Source organism: Copadichromis virginalis, linkage group LG23 (genome assembly GCF_057382275.1).
Source record: "Copadichromis virginalis isolate Kocher_CV1m ecotype Utaka linkage group LG23, C_Virginalis_male_GT1.1, whole genome shotgun sequence".
Taxonomy (NCBI): domain Eukaryota; kingdom Metazoa; phylum Chordata; class Actinopteri; order Cichliformes; family Cichlidae; genus Copadichromis; species Copadichromis virginalis.
The window spans coordinates 3,920,573-3,944,775 of record NC_140639.1 but is presented as its reverse complement, the minus strand read 5'-3'; the positions used below and the strand labels follow the sequence as shown (position 1 = coordinate 3,944,775).

Sequence of the window (24,203 nt, the reverse complement as noted above, 5' to 3'; positions counted from 1 at the left end):
CTTCTATTTAATCTCAAAAAGCTCCTAAAACAGTCAGTGATCACCGCTGACCTCCCTCGGCTTTTATTACCACTAATCGTTTATTTAAGCTCAGTTTTTAAAACCTTAGGATGTAACTACAGCCCAGCCCATGCAGCAGTATATGAATGACTAACCTCGTATTGAGGATGGATTATCTCAGTTGTTCTCCTGGCTGAAGTTTGGTCCTTTTACAGCATCCTGCCATGCGATTACATTTGTTCCTGACCACCGAGAACACTCACGTTAACTTTTATCGAGTGGAAAAAAAGTTAGCTTGTTTATATTATGCTAACATAGCTGTGTCGCTAGCGGTCACGTAGCACATCATTATATACCAGCTAGCCCAACTTCAGTAACCCTACAAACGTCGCTGCTGTTTAGCTTTCTGTCTTCATTTATGTTGGAAGTGATAACAGAGCTGTACATTTTAATTTGTTTCCAAAACCCCGCAGTCAGGACATGCTATATTATATTTAGATTGAAGCTAGCGAGCTAACTTCCTGCTAACTTCTAACTCCGTTAAATGTCATAAATTCCGTTTTCATGGATGCCTGGATGTTAAACTCAGTTGTTACACCTGGTAGAGGAGAAGGCTGATCATTTTATTAAAGATGAAAGACTTAAGACAGTGTTTTAACTCTCAGTAATGCCATAGTGATCATTTGATATATGGACCTGCAGCAGAGTTTAGGCCCAGACACGGCTAGTGACGTCAGACTGAACGATCGGATACTCCCACTAGGTTTAAATCTGGGACTCTCCACCATTTGACCCTAGAACTGAAGAAGCTTCTCGGATGAGAGGTGAAATGTCTTCAAGCAACTTAAAGAAGTCCAGACGCTTTTCTTTGCAAGCTCCTTTCACATAACTCTCTTCAGCAACCTAAACCTGAAGTAATGCCTTTATAAAGCATGGCAATATCTATATTATATATGAAATCTATGAAGCTTCAAATCTTATTGTTAACGCTTTTCATAGCCAGCTCTGCTTGTATTGTAACATCAGTCATGCTAAAGAGATACATTCCAACAATACATTTGAAGTGTAAATTATAACTTTATTCAAAATTTGCTGCTTTAAAGACTATAGATATAATCTATAGGTTACACACAAGCAAACACAACATGAACCACAGGCACAAGTCGATATATAAACAGAAGTATCAAATCTAAAGTATTAAACCAATAAAGCATACACATGGAGACTTATCGCCAGCTGAGAACTTTAGTTTCCAAAAAGCTTGAGGGGAGTCGAACACCATGATACCTCTACACCGTCATCCTCATTTTCTGCTAGGGATGGGTATCGTTTAGGTTTTATCCGATACCGGTGCCAAATCGGTACTTTTGAAACGGTGCCGGTACTTAAACGGTGCTCGAACCGGTGCTTAAAGAATGGAGAACACAAACTTTGTCCAAAAACCTCTCATGTTCAGCTGGTTTTTTTTGTAAAAAGATAACAATGTTAGCCTTTTCTGCAGCTATGTGGCATCACTCTTGGCTGGAAGCAGTGCTTAAACAATGGAAAAAACACAAACTTAAACCCTCTCATGTTTAACTGTTTCCCACTTTTTCTTTGGTCATTTTAGCCTTTTTGGCCAGGGTGAAGGGAGTATCTGCCATCAAACAAGAGGACAGCCTCATGTAGCTATGATGATGTTTGCTAGTTCACCTTACATGCATTAATGTAATAACGTGGTTAGCCTACTCAACGTAAATTACACACGAACAACATGAAGCTACTCATGCAGAGAAGAACGGCTGCTGCTGCCATCATCATCCTCATCATTTCTGCTACACTGGCAGGGCGAGGGGCCAGGACTCTATTCTTCGGGTTTTTGGGGGATGTTGCTCCGGGCCCGATAACTGGCAACCCACCCGACGTGCACGGTGTGAGGTCTCGCAGCAAGCTATCAGATACGGCGCATTTCTCGGCTTTTAAAAAAAACGCTATGCGTCGCCAGGTGTTTCATCGGATTCGAGGTGTTACCTCCTTTGACAGTATCACAGTATCAGCTTAAAGCACTTGTTGCAGGCTGCTGAGTTTGCATATTTTGCTGTGAAGTACAGCCAGACTTTTAACCGCTTCGCCTTGGACATTTTTAATCTGTAGCTCTGCTCTAACAGAACGTACGTACCTGGCCCCGCGTACTATCCTCGGAAACGTAAAGTGATTGGCTAGACTTGTATCACAGCCCAGGAAAAAAAAGCACCGAAATAAAGCACCGAAATGTGCGCTGCTTTTCGGTCTGGTTACTACCGTTTATGTCAGAACCGGTGCCATGACACCGGTACCCATCCCTATTTTCTGCCATTCGTCAGGTTGAGTTATATACACATGCTTTAGATATAAGTAGCAAGCACAAGCAGAGCATTGCACATCTGTGCAACCACTTCCAGATGCTTCTTGTTGTAAATGTGCACTTTAAATGTGTGGAAATCCCTGTGGACTAAGGTTTGCCATAGGATACCCCACCCCAACTACAGCACAGCTTTGGGGCCTCACAGTCACTGCCAGTTAAGATTCCCTCTGTGTTCTTTTCTCACCAAGTCCATCAGCCTATCAGGTTTGTGGTCTGTCTGATCTATTGTCCATCATCCCGGTGCTTGTTTATACACTGTACAAGATCTACACATGAGACCTTATGCACACCATTCATCAGCACAGGAAGGGGAAAAGGAACATGGACCAATGTTTGAAGTGGAACCAGAGCAGTGTTACAAGCTTCAAATACACAGCTGGGTATGTAACACTTCATCATTACAGCAGCCATTTAAGAGCCCTGCCAAGGCATCTGGCATCCGTTTGGACCTGGAATTGGATTTGTTTGTGTAGCAAATCCAACAGGCACCAGTCTGAGAAATCCCGGGCCAAAGCACACTGTACAGGTAAGACTAAAACATCCCTACATTTGAAATAAAAGCATACAATTTATATATTAATCATTCTTTTTGTTGTTGTCTGTTATTTATTTCAAATATAGGTGTATAAACACACACGTACTTCACAAAACTTAAAAACATGTCTTATAGCATTCATGGATACAGTATTTGTGGCTCATAGTGGCAAGCTGGGGTGATTGCACAAAAAACCTTAGAGCTGGCACTTCCAACCTTATAAAAGTACATAAAGAACATTTTATATTCAAAATAACTTATTAACCACTTTCAAAATGGCTGTCTCGTCCATCTTTGATTATTATTTGCTAAACAAATTTTTTTTTTCTAACAAAAAATTAGAAAAAAAGTGGAAAAGGGACACAAGATAGAGGCAACGTTTCTTAATATTTGATTGATTGTATAGTAGTGGTATGACACATCAAGTCCAGCAGAAATAAAAGCTACAGGCATCAATGGTGTCTGCTACTGCAGTCCATTTCACATAGGTGATCAAACAAATCATTAATCTAATCCACAATTACATGTTTACATTTCAGAAACTTTCCAGTCTGGACATGAGCCTAAAAGCTGAAGATTCGATGTGTCCTCACCTTAGCTCAGTTTCATGCTAAACGTAATGAAATCAGTGATATCACATGACAGTTAGTGAAGTCTGCCAACATGAATGAGCACTAATCTAATTAGTGTGTTGTCAGCTGGTAAACCTGTCTAGCACTTTAAGAACAAAATGTTTGTTCTAGCAGAGACACAGATCTGTTTGTACGGCAGTTATGAAACATTACTGGATGTTCTTGTTTCCCATGTTGGTTAACCGGCTCTACAGCTCATGTAAGCAGCTCTGGATGGTCTATAGCTAACGTTTCAGGAGTTTTTAGGGCCACATGCCAATAAGATTTTCGCCAGAGCCAAAGAAAAACCACCACAAAATCAGCAATGTAATAAAAAATTATAACAACATTGTTAATTCGGGTAATATTTACTCAAGCATTTTAAAAATGTGTTTATCAAACAGGCAGCAAGATCCATAGATGTCTGTTGAACGAGGTGACACGGACTCCACGATTTGGTCGACTGCCAGGAAAAAACCTGTATTTTAGCTTTTGAGACATGCTGTCAACATGTCAGAAATTCAGTATTCTTCTACTGTAGGTCCAATAAAATGACATGAATCCACCAACACTTAGAAACATTCCTGCCTGAACATTCTTCTCGTTACAATTATTCTAGACAAATTTGGTTTTCTACTTTCACAAATCAAAAAATACACTCTGATGTTAAAGCTCCATTAATCGGTGTAGTTTTAATTAAAATTAAAGAACTCACTGGAAGTGAAATAGCTGCTTTGAATTCTGAAACCGTGCCCAGATTCTGGTGCAGTTTTTGGCACTTTTCAGGCACTTTTAGGTTATCACTGCATTCGCTCTGTATAACTGAAATCTAGGTGCTGTCACTGATCCATTCTGGAACAGATAACATGCATACTGTATAATAATAACAACCCTAATTTGCAAGTAATGAGTAAAGAAAGTAGAATATGTATCAACCCAAATGCAGAGAGACTTTTATCTGACATTATTTTGTCAGTGTGCTGGAAAAAGACACTGGAAGCTTACAGCTATTGAAACCTGCATTGCTAACACAGGTAACAATGTTACCCATGTTGCATTTGGTAAAGCTTTTTTTGCTTTACCGTTAATAATGATAGCTTGAAAATATGCTTCTTTCTCTCTTACAGGAGAAAAGTGTCATGGTTGTGTCTCAGGTGCCTAGGGATGGGCTGCATCCCTCAGTCCAGTGGAGCAGGTGGAAAGTGAGTGGTTGATGCAGAGAAAAGAGGTTGAAAGTTACAGGCCAGAAGTCTAGCTTTTCCTTTCTTTTTTAAAACACAAATACAAAGGGCCGATTGCAAAACTTACCAAAACATTAAAATTTGACACAGTTCCAGGACAGAAGGCATCCTGAAGAGTCAGGATTGCATATAACCCAGGTTATTACCTGATCTAACCAGGTTGAAGCCCCTGGATTTGACGCTATCACACAGGTTTGTGGTCTGCAGGTTTGCAGTCTTTGTTCCTAAGTCCACTATCACACAGTGCCACGACTGTGGTAGTTGTAATGGTTGCTGTTCTCAGAGTCTGCAATCTGCACGCTGGGTTTCCTTTCTGGTTCCTCACCATCGCGAGTGCCCGGCCTCTTGGAACGTTTAGGACACTTCTCGAAGAAATCCGACACAAAGTGCACCTGCAGAGGAGAGGAAAGGAGAGATTAAGAGGGGACACTGAGGAGGTCGGGCAGAGCTGGAAACTGTGATTACACGTGTCTGGAGAGGACTGTGAACAGCTGTTAAATGACACACTAACGCAGACTCTCACACACATCAGAGAGGAACACACAGAGAGCAGGCACAACCCCTGCAGACCATAAAATCCTATGCCCAGGAGGGTCTCTAATTGCGCGCAGCACTGTGAAGGCCAAAGGTGCAGGCTCACATCCCAATTAATCATGCATGGACACACACAGACACACAAACACACGCTCTAACACTCCAGAATTTCCACGAGGCAGAGCTGACAGTGGTTCAATCATAACAGGGAAGTGGCCAAACAATAAAGAAGCCCAGCTGGATGAAGCAGGTGAATGGACTTGTTACCTGCCAGCTGTGAGTATGTGGGTTTGTATCAAGACACACCATGCTGCTGTCACACTTCACTCTACTCATGCTTCCTCTCTACATGGCTTTTAACTTTGGGAATAAAATATATGTTTTGAGCTATTCTGCTAACGTTTCCACTAAATGTCATTTTTATGATTTAGACGGTCACACCCGTGTTTGCCTTTCCAGCACTTGGAAACCACAGGACTAAGATGCAAAGTTAATATGTCATCAGGTAGGAAGCTGGTGGTGCAAAAAATGTAATGAAAAAAAGTCTCCATGTAATCATAAATTCTCAAGAGGAGAAGTAAAAAGAAAAACTGGCAAAAGTTCCCAGGCGTAAGCTTTTAAAAGTAATGGCTGTGTTACTATAAAATCACTAATTTTTGTAGCATTTATCTTGTAGGACGTTGCCGTGGAGACTCACATTTAGCAAAGCAACAAGCGCTCCCTGCAGCAGCCCCACCAGCACATCGCTCCAATGGTGCTTGTAATCAGAGACTCGGGTGTAACCCACATAAACCGCGAAGGCCACCAGGAAGAACTGGATGGTGGGCCGGAGAAGTCTGGCCCACTTTGCCACAAATCTCGCCTGCACGTAAAGCTGGAGGTGGAAACAGAGAGGAAAAAGAGAGCAATGATGCTATTAGCACTGCTGGAACCTAAAAAGGTTATCACACCAATACATAACAGCATAGTCACCAGTTATATTATGGCAACACTGCATCATACATCATAACTGCAATGTGATATGCTAACAAAACAGTAAAGTAGGGAAATTTCTGCCATTTCTAAATGTGCTTAAACTGCAGCACTATCAAGATACTGGTTGGATCCTTTAAAAAAAAGCCTATGACTTTGGTGCTTGAGTTTGCAGTGAAAACAGTAGCTGGCACCTCTCAAATTAGATTTAACTTTAAAAAGGTGCTGAGTACAAATCTAATTTATGTTCTCCACAGACTCGAACCCCATTTATGCTGGAAAGCACCGATGCCAACAAAATATGAATCTGGCAATAGTTAAAAACTCTGCTCGGCTGCTGTTAAAGGTGTAAAAATTGGCATCGCACCACCGTCCGCCTGCCATACAGCTACGCTGCATTCAGCACTATAGCATACTCTTTCAAGGCAGCCCAGAGGACAAGGGCTGGATGTCACAGCTGAGCTCTATGTTTGTTTGCAGCATATGCCTGCAAAACAGAGAGTGCCAAAGACAGGAATGGACACTAGCTGGACGCTCTTTTCTTGGAACTGAAAAAAATAAAAGCTGCTTTGCTTGGAGCTTGCTGTCTAGCTGCGGTGCCTTTTAAAACAAAGAGATGGGGCCAAGTGGAATGAGCTGAATAGGCCTGGAAGACAGGTCAGAGCTCGTGCTTTGCCTTCATCATTGCTGGGAAAAGGGTTGCAGACTATTCCAGATCATTTGTCTCACTACATTCTTCCCCTGGACTCCACTTTTCCCTTTTATGTCTCTGAGTACAGATCTAAATGCATGAGAATGCTCTTAAAGGAGCCCAGAGGTTTAGGAGTTTTTTTATTTAATTTTTTTTAACTGTACAGAGAGATGGGTTTTATTTCTTGAAGCTCACGTTCTGTACTTACCGCTAGGAAAAGCATGCAGTACATGCTAAAAGAGGAGTGACCAGAATAGAAGGACAATCTAGAGAAAAAACACAATTCAGATGTAACTGCTTTACACAGGATATTTGTACAGTAGCATTTTGCAGCATCAATATCATGTAAAATGTGTTAGACTTCCTTTTCACAGACAATGTCTGTTTTTTTTTTTTTGATTTACAGTATGTTACAATCTGTGTAATTTGTGTGAGGTTCTTGTTTCCTCTATAAAGAAACTGATGGAAGTTCTTTCCCTCCTACCTAGACTCTGTGACATCCTCAGGAGTCCCAGTGCAGTTGATCACCAGCATGTATCCTGTGCAGACTTTCGGTGCACATACTGCCATGAAGTTTGGCCTTGGACGCCCAATAGTGTACTTTGCAAGGTCAGTAAGTGACTGGCTGACAGCTCCTCCAAACAGAAAGGTGCCTACTACCTTGTAGAGTGCAGCTATATACTGATTGAACTGTGTGTTAGACTGAATCCTCTGTCTGTAGACCAGATAAGCCTCTCCAGATGAGATCTGAGGAGAGAGAATAAAAAAAATCAAAGATTATTTCTTGGGTTTTTTCCCCCACATTTTTCCTCCATTACATAAAAAGTCTTCTCCTACTTCTATATCAACTTATTGTCAAGTTCTGGCAAAATGCATCCATAGAATCGTGTCAAATGAGTAAAGTCAGCTAGAACAATGTCACGAAACGTCCTGTTACACTTACAATGACGAGAGTGCAGCAGATGGTGATAGCTGCCAGCATACCGGGGGTGATGGTGTCTAGTTTTAGGGGATACTTGATGCTGTCATCATTGCAGTAAATGCCTCTTTGGTATGGCTTGGAGACAATGGTCATAATGATGAAAGGCAGTGCCGCTGGAGGGAAAACAAACCAGATGAACAGTCTTATTATGTTAGACTAATTGCATATCTGGATAAATTTTGCTCTTGCTGGGATGAGATGGATGCATAGGTGTTCGACTGTGATGTAACAGAAGTTCCTGGGTTTCGGCCGTGATTGGGCGGCACATAAGAGGATCCCAGATCCAAGTTAATGTACTTTAAAATCAAAGACTAATGAGGTAGAAAAACACATTTGGCTATTTTTCTGTATTTTTCAGACATTACCTCATGTCCTAACTTGGGGGATGAAATTTTTTTCTAAGGATAAATGCTAAGTTCACAAGGATGAAAACAACCCACAAGGAGAAACACATTTTGTGCTTTAAATGTAGGCAAAAATACACAGTGGGAAATAGATTTTATATTCATGAGCATATGCAAAAAGAAAAAAAAAAGATCAGACATCAGACATATACCCATGTGTACAATATAAACAGTTAAAAAACTGTACACAAATTCCTGCAGGCATGTGGTTGTGTGCAAAATAAGCCCAAATATAGCTGCTTACAGCTCCCCCGAGAATGCATGATGTCCTCGAGAGGTTCAGAAAACTCAATTCCTAAACCACACGCTCACCATCTTCCTCTCTGTCTAACAGACACTCACTAACAAGCACATTTCAGAATGTGAAGAACTAATAAACAGTTTCTGAATACATTTTGCAAATTGCTTCTTTGCTATGTGAATCAAAAACCTGTTAAATTTGCAGAAGCTCAAATGAGACTTGAAGATATGAGACTGCTGAAAAACAGCTGATACTTATTTCTACATCTTAGCAATGTGACCCAATTAAAACGAGCTTCTAGCTGTCTTTGGCGATCCCCTTTCAAGGCTACAATGCAGAGTGGTGAAGAATGACTCTAGGGAGATTTAGACAATATGTGAGACAAAGGCCTTATATGCACAGGTATAGGTATCTTTTGTCCCTCACATGGCACTGCAAACTTGTAGTTTTATAGGGTTACGGGTATTTCTGACATTCATTAGAGAAGTCAAAGACTAAACAATCAACTGACAAATGGCTGGAAATGATCAGGTGTTCCAGCCCTAGTAAGGAATGTGTTCTCCACCCTAATACTGCTATCCATAGAAGGCGGACAGTCTTGGGCCCACTGTGAAAATACCAAGTGCCTGCATGCGAAATGCAACAAAAACAGCAATGCAAAAGCATCGCAAGAACTTGAAAAGTTCACTCACCAATAGCATTGAATTTCTGCGTAAATGAACTGTGCACCCCTCCCATTTAAAAGCAAAAAAAAGTCTGCCCTTGACATATTTCTAGGAAGACTTCCAGTGAACCTGACTGATGAGAGACCATTAAGACTGAAACTAAAGGAAAATATACAAGAGGAAGGCGGATTGGGATTCAGCTGAGATAAATGCTCTGTTGATTCCATGTTTAATTCCACCTCGTGACAGATATCGGAGAACAGCCTACTGCAAATGTATGAACACTGTCACAAAGAAAAGCACTACTTAGTTTGTAAGTGGACCCGAAAACTGTCACTTCAGTACATTTAACAACTCAAATTCTTAGAAATACCCCTCGCTATTGTTCAGTATTCTCGGCAACAGGCCATGTATGATGACAGAAGAAGAATAACATGCACTTGATCTTATCTCTCTATGTCGAAGGTGACACGGGATGAGATGGGATATAGAGACATATCGCCTGCACACCTGTGGACAAAGGGTTTTATGGGCTCAGTGAGCAAAGGCAGCAGCAAAATACAGGCTTTGTGCTGAGAGCAGAATAAACAATAGTGCTCAATTGGATGAACACATGATTGTGCATTGACCCCTGCTGACCTGGCCTTGATGGAGCTGGATTTAGACTAGACAAACATTGAAGGAAAAAAAGTAGAGACGTTACCTTTAACAAAGACAGTGTTCAGTCACAAAGTAAATTTATTTAAAAGCCTTTTGCCAGACTAGTCTTTCTAATCAAAGTACCCTGGGGAGGACGTGGGAAGCTTTCCCACTATGCGTAAAAACAATCAGAAACATTTTCCAAAACATGCAACTATTGTTACATGCAGCAGCCATAAATGTTTAAGTAATTTTAGTGCCTACAGGCAGTTTAAGTACATTTATTATTTTATTTCTAAGACCAGTAACATTACAAGCAGCAGCTGGTTGTCACCTTTCACTGTGTGGCAGATTCCCACCAATCACTGCATGAGCACAGGACTCCAGTGTGCAGGATGTGGTAAACCAGGATTTTAAAGTCCTATTCCACACATTTTCCTGTTACAGCCACCAAATCCTGTCTGTGATAACTGTAGTGTAATACAGTCTCTTATATTTAACTAACATCCTGTCTGAAGCACCACAGGGGAGCTCGCTGATGCAGATTTACTGATGTGGCTTTTGGGTGGCAGCTTATCCATCTGTATCCTGCATCCTGCTACCAGCTGGAAAAAATGGAGCAAACTTAAAAAAAAAAAACCAACAACTACTACTTTTTATTTCTCTGTGGAGTCAGGAAAAAATAGTTGCACTAAAATCAGAGTCAGGTTTAAATGAAACCTACCTCCATGAATACATAGCACCAAGTTTGAAGGTTTTTATAAGGTTGGCCTAGACAAACTCTAGAGAGAAGTTTATTTACCTAACACAGAATGGTAAATGTCAAGCAGCAGTACAACATAATTATTTCTATGCTGGAGTCGCATGATAGAACCAGGCCATTAATCACAGCAAAGCAGGAGAAGAATTAAGGGGGAAAAAACCTTTAAAATGATGTGCCAGCTAATGAAATATCGCACAAATTCACACATGGCTAAACAGCTTTTGCACGTCCATCATCACCATTATTCTACTGCCTGCAAAAATGTATTCATCTCATCAGCTCAATATCTTTATGTTTTTTAATGCTTACTAAATCCTCTTAACAGGACAGGGTTTATGGACTGAATGAAGTCAGCCTGCAGGTCTTTAAAAAGCCCCTCTGACTTGTAAAAAAAGTATTAATTTTTCATGTCTGTTTTCATCCATGAAGCACTAATTCAGCTGACACCTGCCTTTAACTTTTAAGTCATGAATCAGAAGCTCAGATGAAAAGGGGGGGAAATGGCAGAAATAAAATGATGTAAGGAGTCTGGACTGCTCTCATGGGCAAAATAAATGGTACGCCCTGAGGTGCGTATGCGAGTGTGTCTCATGAGCAGTCCCCCTGCGTATAATATCTGCAAGAAACAAACCAGCCAGTCTCTGGAAAAGCAGACATACTCCAACACAGTTTTCAGACAAAATTAGACCCATCGGCACACAAAATAGGCCTCCAGCATACCACGAGACAATCCCACAACCCAAACTGACATTGCTCCAGAGCTGCCTCCACTTAAAGACCGAGCAGTGTCTCTGACTCTACTGGAGATTTTTCTGTTGAGAAAATCTGAAAGAACACAGAATACATGGAAGTAACAATAAAAAGAGTAGACTTATTTCTTTAGCGTGCGAAAAGCCTTGTTTTTGGATGTTTCCTCCAAAGATTGAGGGAGGAAAATGTGGCCAGGAAACGCTCCTGCCTGAGCCTCTAATGTGCAGTCCTTCTGCCTCCGTTTAAAGAAGGTTCACTTTAGAGTCTTTGGTTCCACTTTGCAGTAATACCTTGGTGACTCCCACTGCTACAATGGATACTAGAGCAAAATGAAGCTATATGAGAGTAACTGAGAATGACTGTCTGAGGAATCCAGCTCAGTCAGAAGGAGATTTCTGCATTAATTGATACATGAACAACAGCAGCATGTTCATTCTTTCCACCGCTGCTGAATCACATCATCTCCCCCTGTTTCTCTGTCATGCTTAAAGCCATTCATTCTTCTCTTTCTGTCACTCACTCGATCACAGTGTCCTCCCACACACTTCTCCCTCTGTTGTAAATATAGAGGCCTCACTGGGTAATGCTTTATTTAGCTGGTAGATGTGCAATTATGCAGGACCATTTGGACCACAATCGCACTCTGGTGCTGACATTCAAGGCCCGTCACATCCTCTGCTAGCTTAGGTCTTTTTCTTCCATTTCCCTTCCCTCCTTTTCATGTCTACATGTATTTGCTGTACAGGGTCCATTTTTCTGCTCTGGAGACCTTAGTCCCTTCAGTCAAACTGCCATGATTATCTGGAAGTCATAGTTTGAGAATAACTGACACCTACTCACCGTGGTTTCTCTGACATAACTTGCTGCACCTGCATAACCACACAGATGGACAATTATGTTCCCTAATTTGAAAAACATACAGTCTGGGTTTTTATTATGCATACCTAAAGAGTGCATAGCCTGTGTGTGGCGTGAGATGGGTGTTCCCATGCCCTTAGGATGCCCTCCCTTCGGGGTCGTAGCTGGAACATTTGCTCTTCCATCTAATTTCTTCCACTCTGGTTTCCTGCCTTTGCAGCATGAAGGTCACCTTCTTCTTATTGTATTTCTAGCCTTCTTTTCTTCCTGTTGACTGTTTTACTTTCATCTTACATTTCACCGCTTCTTAGAAATCTGTGTCACTCTTTAGTCATTTACTCAATTCCTGACTGCTTCCAATTCCAGCCTGCGTGGATGAGGACAGAGGGAGGCTCTCCCCCCCTTTCTTTTAGCTGGAGTGTTTCCACTTTTTATTCCTTTGAATAAAAATTTCTCTCCTTCGTTTGTTCCCTCCAATTCAAACATGTTTTTATGTCAAAGCAGGTCATGCTCAAGAAGATGTGTTGCAGTTAAAAAACCAGCTAAAGCTCTCTCTCCTTCTAACTGTCGCCCCTCCAAGCTGGACTGACTAATGTGGAAGGTATGTGCTGAGCCTACAACCTCTGCCGGCGTAGGCCTCTGGAATTCTAATTCACATGAGGAACGCCCAACTTCACCAGTCACACCAAATCCTGCTGCTGCTGTGGTCCATTCTTTATTTTTAATCCCACTGTTTCACTCCGTCCATCATTTACGCGTGCTTAGCTTCAAGCAGAGCAGAAGGAGACATGGCGGCAGGCGAGGCTGTGCGAGTGGTGGGAGAGCAGCTAAATCTGGGTGAGCAATCAAAGAGTCTGGGTTTGGAGGGGATCAAAGAAGTAGGCCACACAGGTTTCAACCTAAACCAGAAAGGCCTGCGGGAGGAGTTAAAAGGCAGTCTGATGTGTGCAGCTACAATGAATAATCCTGACCTTACTAAATAAACTGCTGCCTTGCTGTGTCGTACTTTATCCTGTATATATTTGATGTTGCCTTTATACGTTCCCAGCTTGTTTGGATTAGTCCTTAAAATCTAGTTTGGATCGACATTAACAAGAAACATGTCTTTTAGACTGCGTTTGGCTTATTTACAGCTCGTATCTTTTTCTAGTGATCAAACAGCACTGTTTACATTTTTGATACTCGAGGTTTTATATGATGTCAGTGACAGCTCTGGCAGTGAGCACAGCAGCCCCAAACACCTGCTGTTCATCATTCAGAAAAAAAGGTTACCTAAGGAGAGAAGTGCTTATAGAGCTTATTCCAGAGTGCACGAATTGGGGGGTTACACCAAAACAAAGATTATTTTGAACTGTGAATCATGCTAAGCTCTGCTAAAGTCCAAAATAATAACGTAGATCTGCAAAGAGCAGTGGGTATCCTGTAATAAACATCAATAAATATACAGAAAAATAGAATATTGGATGTCGACATGGCAGAGCTACATAAAAGAACATACAAATAAAAACTTAAAAAAACTGTAGAAACAAACAGTCAAAAATAATCAATGTATGCCTATAAAATACCTGAATTCCACGCTCAACCTCACTTTCAACGATTTAAAATAATTTGAATATCAGCAACCAAACTATAAAGAAACTAAGTTCTCTCAGTGGAACGTGTCTGTTTGTTTAAAAGGGCTTCAGTTTCCATGACATGGCTCTCCTAAGGAAAACCATTCCCATCAAGCATCTTCATAGCTTTGCTCTGAGAACTCAAGCCAATCAGTCTTACCAACAAAAACCACATGAGAGGCCCGGCTCCCAGAAGACTCCGCTGGATGGCTTCACTGACAAACTAACCAGGGTTGGCAAGCAACACAGCAAGGGGACAGAGTGCATTTAGAGTAAAAAATGCAATGAAATGTGTAGAAAGTCTGACAGTTTTCCTGCCGTGGGAATCTGTGAGCAAGCGCTATTGTATGTGTCACTGTGATTGTGATCATATAAAATACTGAGAACAACTTGATATGTGCAGGCCAGGCGCAAATCAAAAACTCTGCTGCCATTGTTCTTTAGCTGTGCAAAAGAAACCAACAAATGCAGAGTGATAAGTGATAAGTATACAATTCTCTGAAAACAAAATTATAAAATACTGTAAATCTTAGAGATTGGCTCCAGCCCCCGTGACCCTAATTAGAATAAGCAGAAGAGACGGATGGATGGACTCTAACACCATTTTAAGAAATGCAGAGGTATGTTTCTTTTACATAATATCAACTTTTACATACTGTACAATACATACATAACACGTTTTGTAAGTGGGTCAGCAATCAATGACACAGAACAGGTTTGGCACAATCTTACAGACAATAACGAGCGGACACATGGGAAAACAAGAATGCGTTGGCAGTGCCTCGCCCCAAGGCCATTTAGTCTATTGGCCTGGTGTATTATCGAGCGCATTACTCACGATTCAAAATGTCATTCATTTTTCCAACAGGAGCACCCATGAAATGAGGTGAGCTGTGACATACATGTTACACCTGCAGAGCTGTGGGCAGGGAGAGGTTAAAACCCGGTCTTTCCTTTCTCGAGCCAACACCCAATATCTATTTGTGCTGAGTGTAGACTTACACAGACGGGGTAGGGAGAGTGGGAGGAAGGGAGGAAGAATAGACGAAGAACCGAGGCCAGAAGCTCACAATAAACAAGAAATTCAAAACCAAGGTAGATCTTTGACGAGTACAACAACCTCAAATGTCCCTCACAAAAGAAAAAGAGACAGGAGGCTTAAACTAGACAAATAATACACAATACGACAGACCTCGAGTAGGAAGGCATCAGTAAACTACCACAAACCAGCTATTTTACACCACATTCATCCATTAAGGTGCTCAGTAACTGTGTTGTGGACTGTATTAAACAAAAAACCACAACAAAAAAGACAGAGGCACATCTATTCGTATGATACCACCAGTTATCAGTGTAGTTTGACCTGGGCAGGGCAGGGTGAAAGAGATAGAGAGCATGCCAAAGAAATCTTTCTTTCATGTTACCATTGATTTTGGCCTTTGGATTCCTGAACAAAGGATAGATGAAGGCAGTCTGCTGAATGTGAGACATATTTCTTCGGCTGAGCAAAAGTCCAGAGAGAAGAAAAAGGCAGATTTGAAAGGCTCACAAATTCAAGAAATGTAAACAGTCTGAAAATGCAGAAGAAACCCAACTCAACACTGTTTCCATACAGGCTAATGGTCAGCATAATTATAAGCTCTATCGTGTTGTTATTACACGCCTGGGGAAACCTCACATAAACTTGGGGTTGACTTGACGATTATTTGGGTGAATGACATGGGTGGCAGTAGGGAAAGCGAAGGCAAAAAGGGTGGATAATCCATCGAGATCTGACCAACCATCCGACCAACCCAGACATTAATCCCAGACTTGTGACAATCAAATGGTAAGGCTGATCATGTTCAGCAGTCTGTGGATATTCCCACTGATGGAAAATACTCCTAAGCTCTTTGTAAAGCCCGGGATGGAGTGGGGGCCCTGGAAGTCTTTGTCCTGAACTCCTTCCTCTTTTGTACCTCACCGGTAGAACCGAGACAAAACAAGTGATAAACAAGGTGCCAAACACCAGACCGTTGCAAAACAGATGGCTGTCGTGCTCATGTGGCATTAACACAGTGAACCAACCTCCCACCACACTGGTATATTCCACATGTGCATATTATCCTTGTGTCCGCATCTGAAAACAACTTCTTCTGGACATGTCAGCTCAGACTTTTTATGTTTGTTGTTTTTTTTGTTTGATAAAGTTGATCTAATCATTATCTTTATGATGAAAACATTTGTCAGATTATTAAACCCGGTGATTTATTTATTTTGGCATCTGTATTTATATGTTTTTAACAAACCCCCTTTGAATCTCAGCTAATTATTAAAAGATTCACACGTCTGTCAAAAGTCTGTACAGTATGTACATGGTTATTTTCATCATGCAAATCTGAATACGGTGACATTAATATTATCTTTATAATGCATTGAGTTATTGATACAGCTGCACTGATTAAGTAATTTCATACAGTTCGTGTAAATCTCCAGTAATGGATTCATTGTTTCTTCCCTAATCGTGGTCCATACCTTGAAGATGAATGTCAAAAGACTCTCATCAGTGTGGAAAGCTGTTACTACAATGTTTGTTAGTATGGTGCATTTTCTGACACTATCCAGAGGAGGGAGGAGACGAATCCGATACATATTAGTTCATTGGTTACAGCAGAAAATACTGTTTCTGCCTGAAGTTAAACGCGGAACATCCGTTTCCGAGCGCAGCAGAAAGTCAAATGTACCAAAATGCACCAAACGTAGGAAGTTGGGAGCAGTCTTTTTAGGATTCCTGGCAGACAAAATATGTGGAATAAGCGGGGCGCACACATGCGTATCAGATTTCCATAAACAAATATTCAGCTTCCTGGGGCACTGTAAAGTCCTGCAAAGTTTTGGTGAGTAGGTTGAAGCATGCAAGCTTGCGAGGAGGATGACACTGAGATTTCCTCTTATGTTCTGCCATGGTGAAATTGCACCAACATTTAAGGCCGGGACGTTATCCCAGCCCGGATCTCCATAAACAAAGTGAGTGACAGGCTGCTCATTTAGCGCCAGACCCGAGTGTGGCAGTCCAGCTGCTGGATCAGCAACAGAGATTAAAATCAGCAGCCAGCCAGAAAACCTTTTGTCTGATTAAAAAAAAAATCGCGCTTGAGTTTAACGTGCAAATAAACAAACACCGCTGAGTTCCCATTACTACAAGAGACCCTAAGCTGCTGTTATCGGTGCAAAACACACACAAAAAATGCGAATTATGAGAAGAAACGGATGTAGCCACAAATATATTACCAGCGACGCCTGCCGACTTTTGCGCATTGTCCGTGTGCTAAATAAAAGGAACAGGTTGTTAACTTACCAGCTGTAACGCACAGCACATCCACCACCACGAACAGCTTCTTCTTCTTCTGATCCTTCATTTTCTTTCCGCTAATTTACTTTACAATCAGAAACTTTGAGAGATAATTTTTTTCTTGAATAAAGTAAACAAGTCCATCTGAGTTCGTTCACTCAGAAACGTACAAGTAACTCTAAAAACAAAGGGTAACCCGTACAACGAGTTCTTCCGGGATCCTGGTTCGTACCTGTGCTGCGATGACAGTGACAGCGGAGGTGTGTAAGTTTCTTATAGCGCCACTTTATCCAAACTCCTTTCGGAGCAGCACACCTCTGACGCTCTGCGTCCTTTTGCGCACATAACTGATTTGGGTATCAAATAAAGACCAGAGAGAGACCATCCGATTGAACTGTGACGGAGGCGTCCGCAGAATCCAGAATAAACTCTTTACTCCGGTCAAACCACGCCACTGCTCCTGATCCCTCCTCCTTGCTTCCTCGTCTGGCTCTTCTCTTCATCCGATCACCACCAGGCACCGAGCTTTTGCGCACATGTGCGCAGAAAACAGGGAGGAAGAAGTTTTTTTCTCTTTGTGCTTTTGCCAGTGTTGCCAGTATGGCTAAGAAGTAAACATATTAGCCAACCCTTTTATATAAGTTAGGACTGAGCACACTTGGTAGAAGACAGAATTTACATCCCAACAAAACCAGGGAGAGTTTTACAAGGCATCCTGCGGCTGAAGCAAAATTAGCATGACTTTACATCAGTAGGACTCCAGGCCACAGTGCTTTATGCCCCAGGCAGTCAGGATGTTTCCCCTCCGCCAGTCATTACAAGGTTTGCTGTCTGCATGCAGTCATGTGTGTAGAGCTTTAAGTCATGAGTGTGCATTAACAGTTCACTCTGTTTGCATGCCAAACATCACGTTTACCCCCCGAAGTATATTAGTTCAGCATCCTTGAGTTAAGCAGATAATCTTGCATGCACACACTGAAGCTTTACTTGAATTTTACACGTTTTTAAGCAGTAAAATCAACTCAGTAGATAAATTAAAATGTTATAGCGTGCAAAGTAAACATCAACAACACACAGAACAACAGAGAGCTGCATACTTGGAGTCATTTTAAAGCTATGGCTTCTCTGCCCCCTTCTGGTTGTTCCTAACCATAGACGGCTTCTTTTAGGTGCCAGAAGAAGCCAGAAATATGATCCTCCCCCCAAACCCATTCGCCCCCAGTTTACAGTACAGAAGCTAGAAACAGGGATTCACAGAGTCATTCATATACTGAGCAGGCAAGAGCTTCACAAGTGTAGTATACATTCATACGGGAATGAATGGTTGTGGTACTTGTTCATGCTCAACAATCCAGAAAAGGAAATCCCATGTGGACATAGAAATGCTGCATCCAGATGAACAGATTCAAATTTCAGGTATAACATTAAATGTGTACACTACTGACCTGAGCGTGTAGATCAGTGAGTTATCAGTCTGGCTTTCTTACTGTTTAACGGAGGTTTTTCTTTCCCACTGTCACCAAGTCCACACTTACAGGGGATAATCTGATTGTTGAGGTTTTCTTTCTAATATTGTTGGGTCTCATTTTTACAATATAAAGTATAAAATATATATAATATATTTTTTACAATACAAACTAGAAACTTGAAGTGAAAACTCAAGAAATTCAAACACATCAATACAGAGATGGAGAACAATGCACAAGGAGCAGATTGTCGTATAAAATACTGCAGAAATATTATTCCTCTTAAACTGACACATTCATGAACACTGCAGGGAAAATGTTAACATGCTAAAATCAGTGGAACTATTGTTCATGTTTGTTGGGAAACTTGCTTTGCATTTTGGAGATTGTACCGTTACAGTTATGGACACCAAGCATTTTTGAGTGCGATCAGTCTCTTATTATTTTTATGTAGCTGTAGTAAATATAATGCAGACAGGCATATTTCACTGACCAGCTTTAAGAAAGCAAAAAGTGATTTGCAGCCAACAGGAGTCTGCAGGGTGTGCCAACACAGACCTCCACCAGGAACAGAGAGGTGAAGCAGCCAGCTACAGCACCATTAATGTGAGCCTGCAAGCCATCAGCTGGCAGCTTGACACCCTGCAACTCCAAATTCATGAGCTCAACAAACTGTTCCAGAGTCACAGCTTTTCTGATGAAATTTCTAAAGCTAATGAGGAGCTGAACTATAAAATTCACACTCTGTAGCAACAAATTTAACAAAAGCCTGAAAGACATAGCCATGGCCATTGACTTTAATTAAATTAAAGCAGAACGTGAAGCCATAAACCAGCAGCATGAGGTGCTCAATAATGAACTTGAGCACATAGAGGAAGAGGTCCACAACAAAATAGCCTTTGAGGAAATGTGTGGTGAGATAAAAAAAAGTCCACAGAGAAAATTAGACAACAAAACACAGCAATGCAAAAGGAAATCCAGCAACTCAAGGACAAGCATGAACAACCAAACTCACTGGATGTCACAAAAGCAGCAGAATGAAGCTTCGCAACAGGAGATTCAGGAGATCCACAGACACATCCAGAGCAAAATCTCTGCAAGAAACCACAACAGTGTAGTGTCAAAAGAGGCCTTGAGTCATCACAGTGATGCCTTACGACGGGAACGCCAGAATCTCTTCAAGAATGAAAGAAAAAGTAAATACTGGAGAGGCTCTGTGCGGTTAAACACAATGAAAAGGACAAATTGGAAGCTGTTGTCAACCATCAGCTGCAGATCGAACAAACTTTAAAGGACAGATACCTTTAACTGGAAGCTGAGGAGAAGGTGGCACCATGCAGGCACAGAGCAAAGTCCTAATTAAAACTCACGTGAAGGTCTACAGAAAGGTTCTGAATGAAGAAGCTTGGAAATATAAGCACAAGCTGAGAAAATAACGCTGATGCCTTGAAGAAAAGAATTACTCTCAATGAAAGTCAAAGTTTATGAAACTTTGAGTACTTATAAGACTAGTTATAAGTCAGGAGGTGCTGAGCAACACACTCTCAAAGGAGAAAGGTTTGCAGGAGAAAAATAATGAGCTAAAAGCTGAGAAACTCTGCAACAGACTCTGAGGTGAAAAAAATCTATGGTTTTATGTATGACTCACTGAAAACAGAGAAAGATGCCATCAGCCAACACATTGATTCTTATTTTGTTTCCTCCCCAAATTGACCACAATTTGTCATTTCATTAAAGTAACCAATTAATCAGTCACTCGGTCAATCAAACAAATTTGGAGATCCATTAAAATAAACAACTAAATAACTATTTTCATCTGTAAATGTGTGTTTAGTTTTCATTTCAAAGTCTTCTAACACCCTGGTGCACCTTATCGCCTGGTGATGTGTCAGCATGACTGTCCTATCAGAACGAAACAGCTGCACATCTTCATGCATGTAGGTTGATCCAAGCAGGAGGTCCTGTACTAAGTCATCATAACTCTTAACTGCAAGTCTGCTTGATGTTCAAGCAGCTTGTTCTGCTTATGTTATTTCTGCAGATCGAGTAAAGAGTCTGAACAAAGAAACCTTGTCTTTTCCTGTCTTTACACGCACGCTTAATGTGATCCTTAAGACTGAGAGCGCTCTCTAGTGGCAGATCACTGAATACAACGTCCACATTCTCACTCCTGGTTTGTCTCAGAAGGTGGTAAACTCTCAACATGTATTTGGCATTTACCATGAAGCTGTGTAGTCAGAGTGCCCACATGGCAAAGAGTTTATGTGCAACTCTGGCAGGCTAGCATCCTCAGCGTGGACATAGTTTGCACATCCAATTGAGGAACCTGCTTTAAACTGATGGGTGGTCAGATCAAGTCCTGGTGCTTCCATCAAAGCAAGCACCAACACTTGTAATCAGCTGCTCAAAAAAATTAAAGAAAGACTTTGAAAACACGTGAGGTCACAAAAATAATGCTGAATAATGTATTAGGAACAAAAGGATGCCACATCAATTGTCACCCTGCAGATCAAAGTGACAAAATGATGCGGCAGACGGGTCCCTTTTGCAAATATTTCATTGCAGCATCTGTGAATGGTACTCACAAGTTTGTTTGACTTCCACGTGCCTGTATGCATGTCTGACAACATCAGGGCATGCTCCTAATGAGAAGACAGATGGCGTCCAGGGAGATCTCCCAGATCTGGATCAGGGTATCACTGAGCTCCTGAAGCTTGTGTCGTTTCTTTGCATCCATCTCTCTTTTTTTGTGGTAGGTGAATGTAGTATTATTTGAGTGTTGAGTGGTGGATACACACCTTTGTGAACTTTTAACACACATGGAGCTGATGCCTGGGAAAGAATGCATGGAGCTGCAGTTTTCTACTGGTCCAATCTTCTTCTCGTTCTCATGCTCAGCTGTTTGAGAGGTGACCTTGTTTCTTTCAGTGTCTCTTTGACTTCTCACGGTCTGATGAATGAACAGAGTGAAAGATAGGACTGTAGGTGATCTCAGCTTCATTCAACACAAATGTATAAAGGTCCTTGAAATTCTTGTGTTGTGCTTACACTTTCTGTTACTTGCCAGATTTCAGATTCCAGTGGGAAGCTTTCCAGTCTGGCAATTAATGAACAAGCTTGTGATGTTTCTCACAGTTAGTCAATGTCAAGCCCCTTGACATGAAGCAGGGCATCTTAACAGACAGTTAAGAGTCAGCACAGAGAGTCTAAGATGTTTCAGAGTGCTTAAGCATTCTTTGCTTAAATTCTAGGCCACTGGGTGAGTCTCTGAAAGCTGTCTGAGTGTCAAATATCTTGCTAAAGCAACAATTCAGGCATGCTAGTAGGCTTCATTATCATTTCTGTAGAAGGTAATGTCCATTTATTTTTTCAGTCTGAGTTATTCAACTGGAGTGATTGTAATTTCATTAATGAGGAGGATAAATACTGCAATACTCTCATGAAAAAGTGTTTGAATGGAGTGGTTTTGAATTGCTCTGCAACTGGAACCTTATTTAAGGTGACCCAGTTTGGTAACACCTGAGCAAAGGTGGAAACATCTACATGAGAAGGTGTTGGTATTGTTGTTACTAGCATGTTTTTTGCATTCATGTTTCTTTGTTTTTAATGTGCTTAATGTAGCATATAAAACCACAGTTTTGTCTCATATTTTATTACAATGAGCACAGAACACTTATCAAATGTTTAAACTGAGACATTTTACTACTTCATGGAAAATATTAGCTATAATATTAGTCTCAAAATACTGGAGGAACGTTTTCCGACTTATTAGTTTCACTGGCAACAGGTCAGTGAGATGATTAAGTATATAAATGGTGTCTTAGCTCAATTCTAAATCCTACATCTCTGACAGTATAGAGTTGCATTAGTGCCATTAGTTTCCACATCTGGAAAGCCATCATTTGTGATGAAGAGAAAAAAGCATTTGCCTCCTTCCCTGAGTTCTTTGTTTCTGTATTTATCACACTTTAATGTTTCAACACATCAAATAAATTTTGATATGAGATTAAAAAACACTTAACCCAAGTAAATATAAAATGATACTCTTTATGAAGGCCGTATCTTGCCTGTTGCTCACTAAACCCGTCATCTATGGCTCTGTTTTAGACAGTGTTGAGGACTTCTGTTGTCATGGATATGTATCAACATGTCTTCTTGAGTCATTTCAACGTATGATGAGATTTAACACTCAAAAATAAATGTTTTCTGTGTCTTTCTTATTTTTCTTAGGTTTCTTTGTGAGATTTCTTACTTTGCACACATGAATCTTCCATTGCTCATACACATGCAGCAGCTTGGGGACCTTTAGCTAGATTGCCCTCCTTCGGATTGTTACCTTGGAGAGTATACACCCACTACCAAACATTGGTGTGAATGTAATACTTTCTTTCCTTTGCTGTACTTGATCACTGCACTGAATCCATGAGGGTACTGCTGAAATTGCCAATTAGCTCACGCGCTGTTGTGTGGGAGCACACGCTGACCCATAAATCCACACAGACAGCATGGAGCAAAGTAGCATTACCAGCAACAAACAAGACCTTCCATCATTTATCTGAACCCAGCTCATAAATGTCAATAAATGAAGGGCGTACTGTCGGGAACCAGGCCAGAAAACAGTATGCTGAAATATATAGAAGTTCTGAGAAGTAATTATATTCAGTTTTAAAAGATAAAGACCATAAAAAGAAGGGAAATATATGGATAAAATATTATCAGTGTGGCATGTCAGTGACGAACCTCTTTACTGTTATATACGTCAGCTCACACAGTCATAAAACAAACACTCCCGTCTTCCCATTTGAGCTTTAATATTAAAAACTTTCAGGCCTTAGGTTGCAGAGTAGACTCGCAGCATAACTTTGCTTCTTGTTGAGAAGAGTCTGTTAAATATTTTAGTGCTGCATCGTTAATCTGTGAGAAAAGGCCCCAATATGTCAGAAACACAGCTGACAAATCAGTGGCAGTGGCGGAATTAGGTTGACTTATTGTAAACCTTCCTAAAAATTATATATAATATTTAATTGAACTTTCTTTTTTTTCTGCCTTTGTTTTTACTGAGTGATGAAGTCCATGCTTCTCCACGGGGCCATGGTCCGCGTACAACGTAGGAAAGCTGCACTGCTGTTCTGGGTCTTTACCTGCAGCCTGGTACCACAAGAGGGCGCTAGAGAATCAAGTAGTAAGAAGGCACAAAGCTGTTTAAATAACAGTGGAGAGGACACAAAGGCAAAATCTCTTAAGATGGTAAAACACAAAATCTAGAGGGGTAAAAATTTGGGCAGAATTAAAGTTGTACTGACAGCAAACTTTGTTCTGGTTCAGCTTCTGATTTCCCAACGTAGTCTCCACAGCGGATAGATCCACATGTGATCTGGCACTGGTTTTATACTTCCTGACACAACCCAGGCTTGGGATCAGCACTCATGATCCCCTGAAGGTGGGTTGGTGTTTCCTTGTGGACTATTAAAGTGAATGTGTTAACAGCTACATTTGGAGCCAGGTTAACCAGCAACAGGCCCAT

The 24,203-nt window shown here is 41.1% G+C and overlaps 1 protein-coding gene and 1 long non-coding RNA gene across 2 annotated transcripts; one reads left to right on the top strand and one right to left on the bottom strand.

Annotated features, from left to right (window-relative positions):
- Positions 1 to 1,063: 1,063 nt before the first annotated feature.
- plpp2b (phospholipid phosphatase 2b) lies at positions 1,064 to 17,513 on the bottom strand. The gene is made up of 6 exons (XM_085448762.1): positions 17,220 to 17,513; positions 7,911 to 8,062; positions 7,452 to 7,714; positions 7,176 to 7,233; positions 6,002 to 6,178; positions 1,064 to 5,162 (listed from the first exon to the last, which is right to left on the bottom strand). The coding sequence occupies exons 1-6, from the start codon at positions 17,278 to 17,280 to the stop codon at positions 5,007 to 5,009; spliced, it is 867 nt and encodes a 288-aa protein (XP_085304888.1). The 5' UTR covers positions 17,281 to 17,513; the 3' UTR covers positions 1,064 to 5,006.
- LOC146680018 (uncharacterized) lies at positions 5,200 to 7,694 on the top strand. The gene is made up of 3 exons (XR_014918070.1): positions 5,200 to 5,809; positions 5,981 to 6,244; positions 7,456 to 7,694. It is a non-coding gene; the product is annotated as an uncharacterized LOC146680018 (long non-coding RNA).
- Positions 17,514 to 24,203: the final 6,690 nt, after the last annotated feature.

Excerpts from the sequence above, each read along its gene's own strand:
- plpp2b (XM_085448762.1), bottom strand. The coding sequence starts at position 17,280 with ATGAAGGATCAGAAGAAGAAGAAGCTGTTCGTGGTGGTGGATGTGCTG. Across the intron at positions 8,063-17,219 it reads TGTGCTGTGCGTTACAGCTG|CGGCACTGCCTTTCATCATT; the intron begins GTAAGTTAACAA and ends TTTTCCCTCCAG. Across the intron at positions 7,715-7,910 it reads TCTGCTGCACTCTCGTCATT|ATCTCATCTGGAGAGGCTTA; the intron begins GTAAGTGTAACA and ends CTCTCTCCTCAG.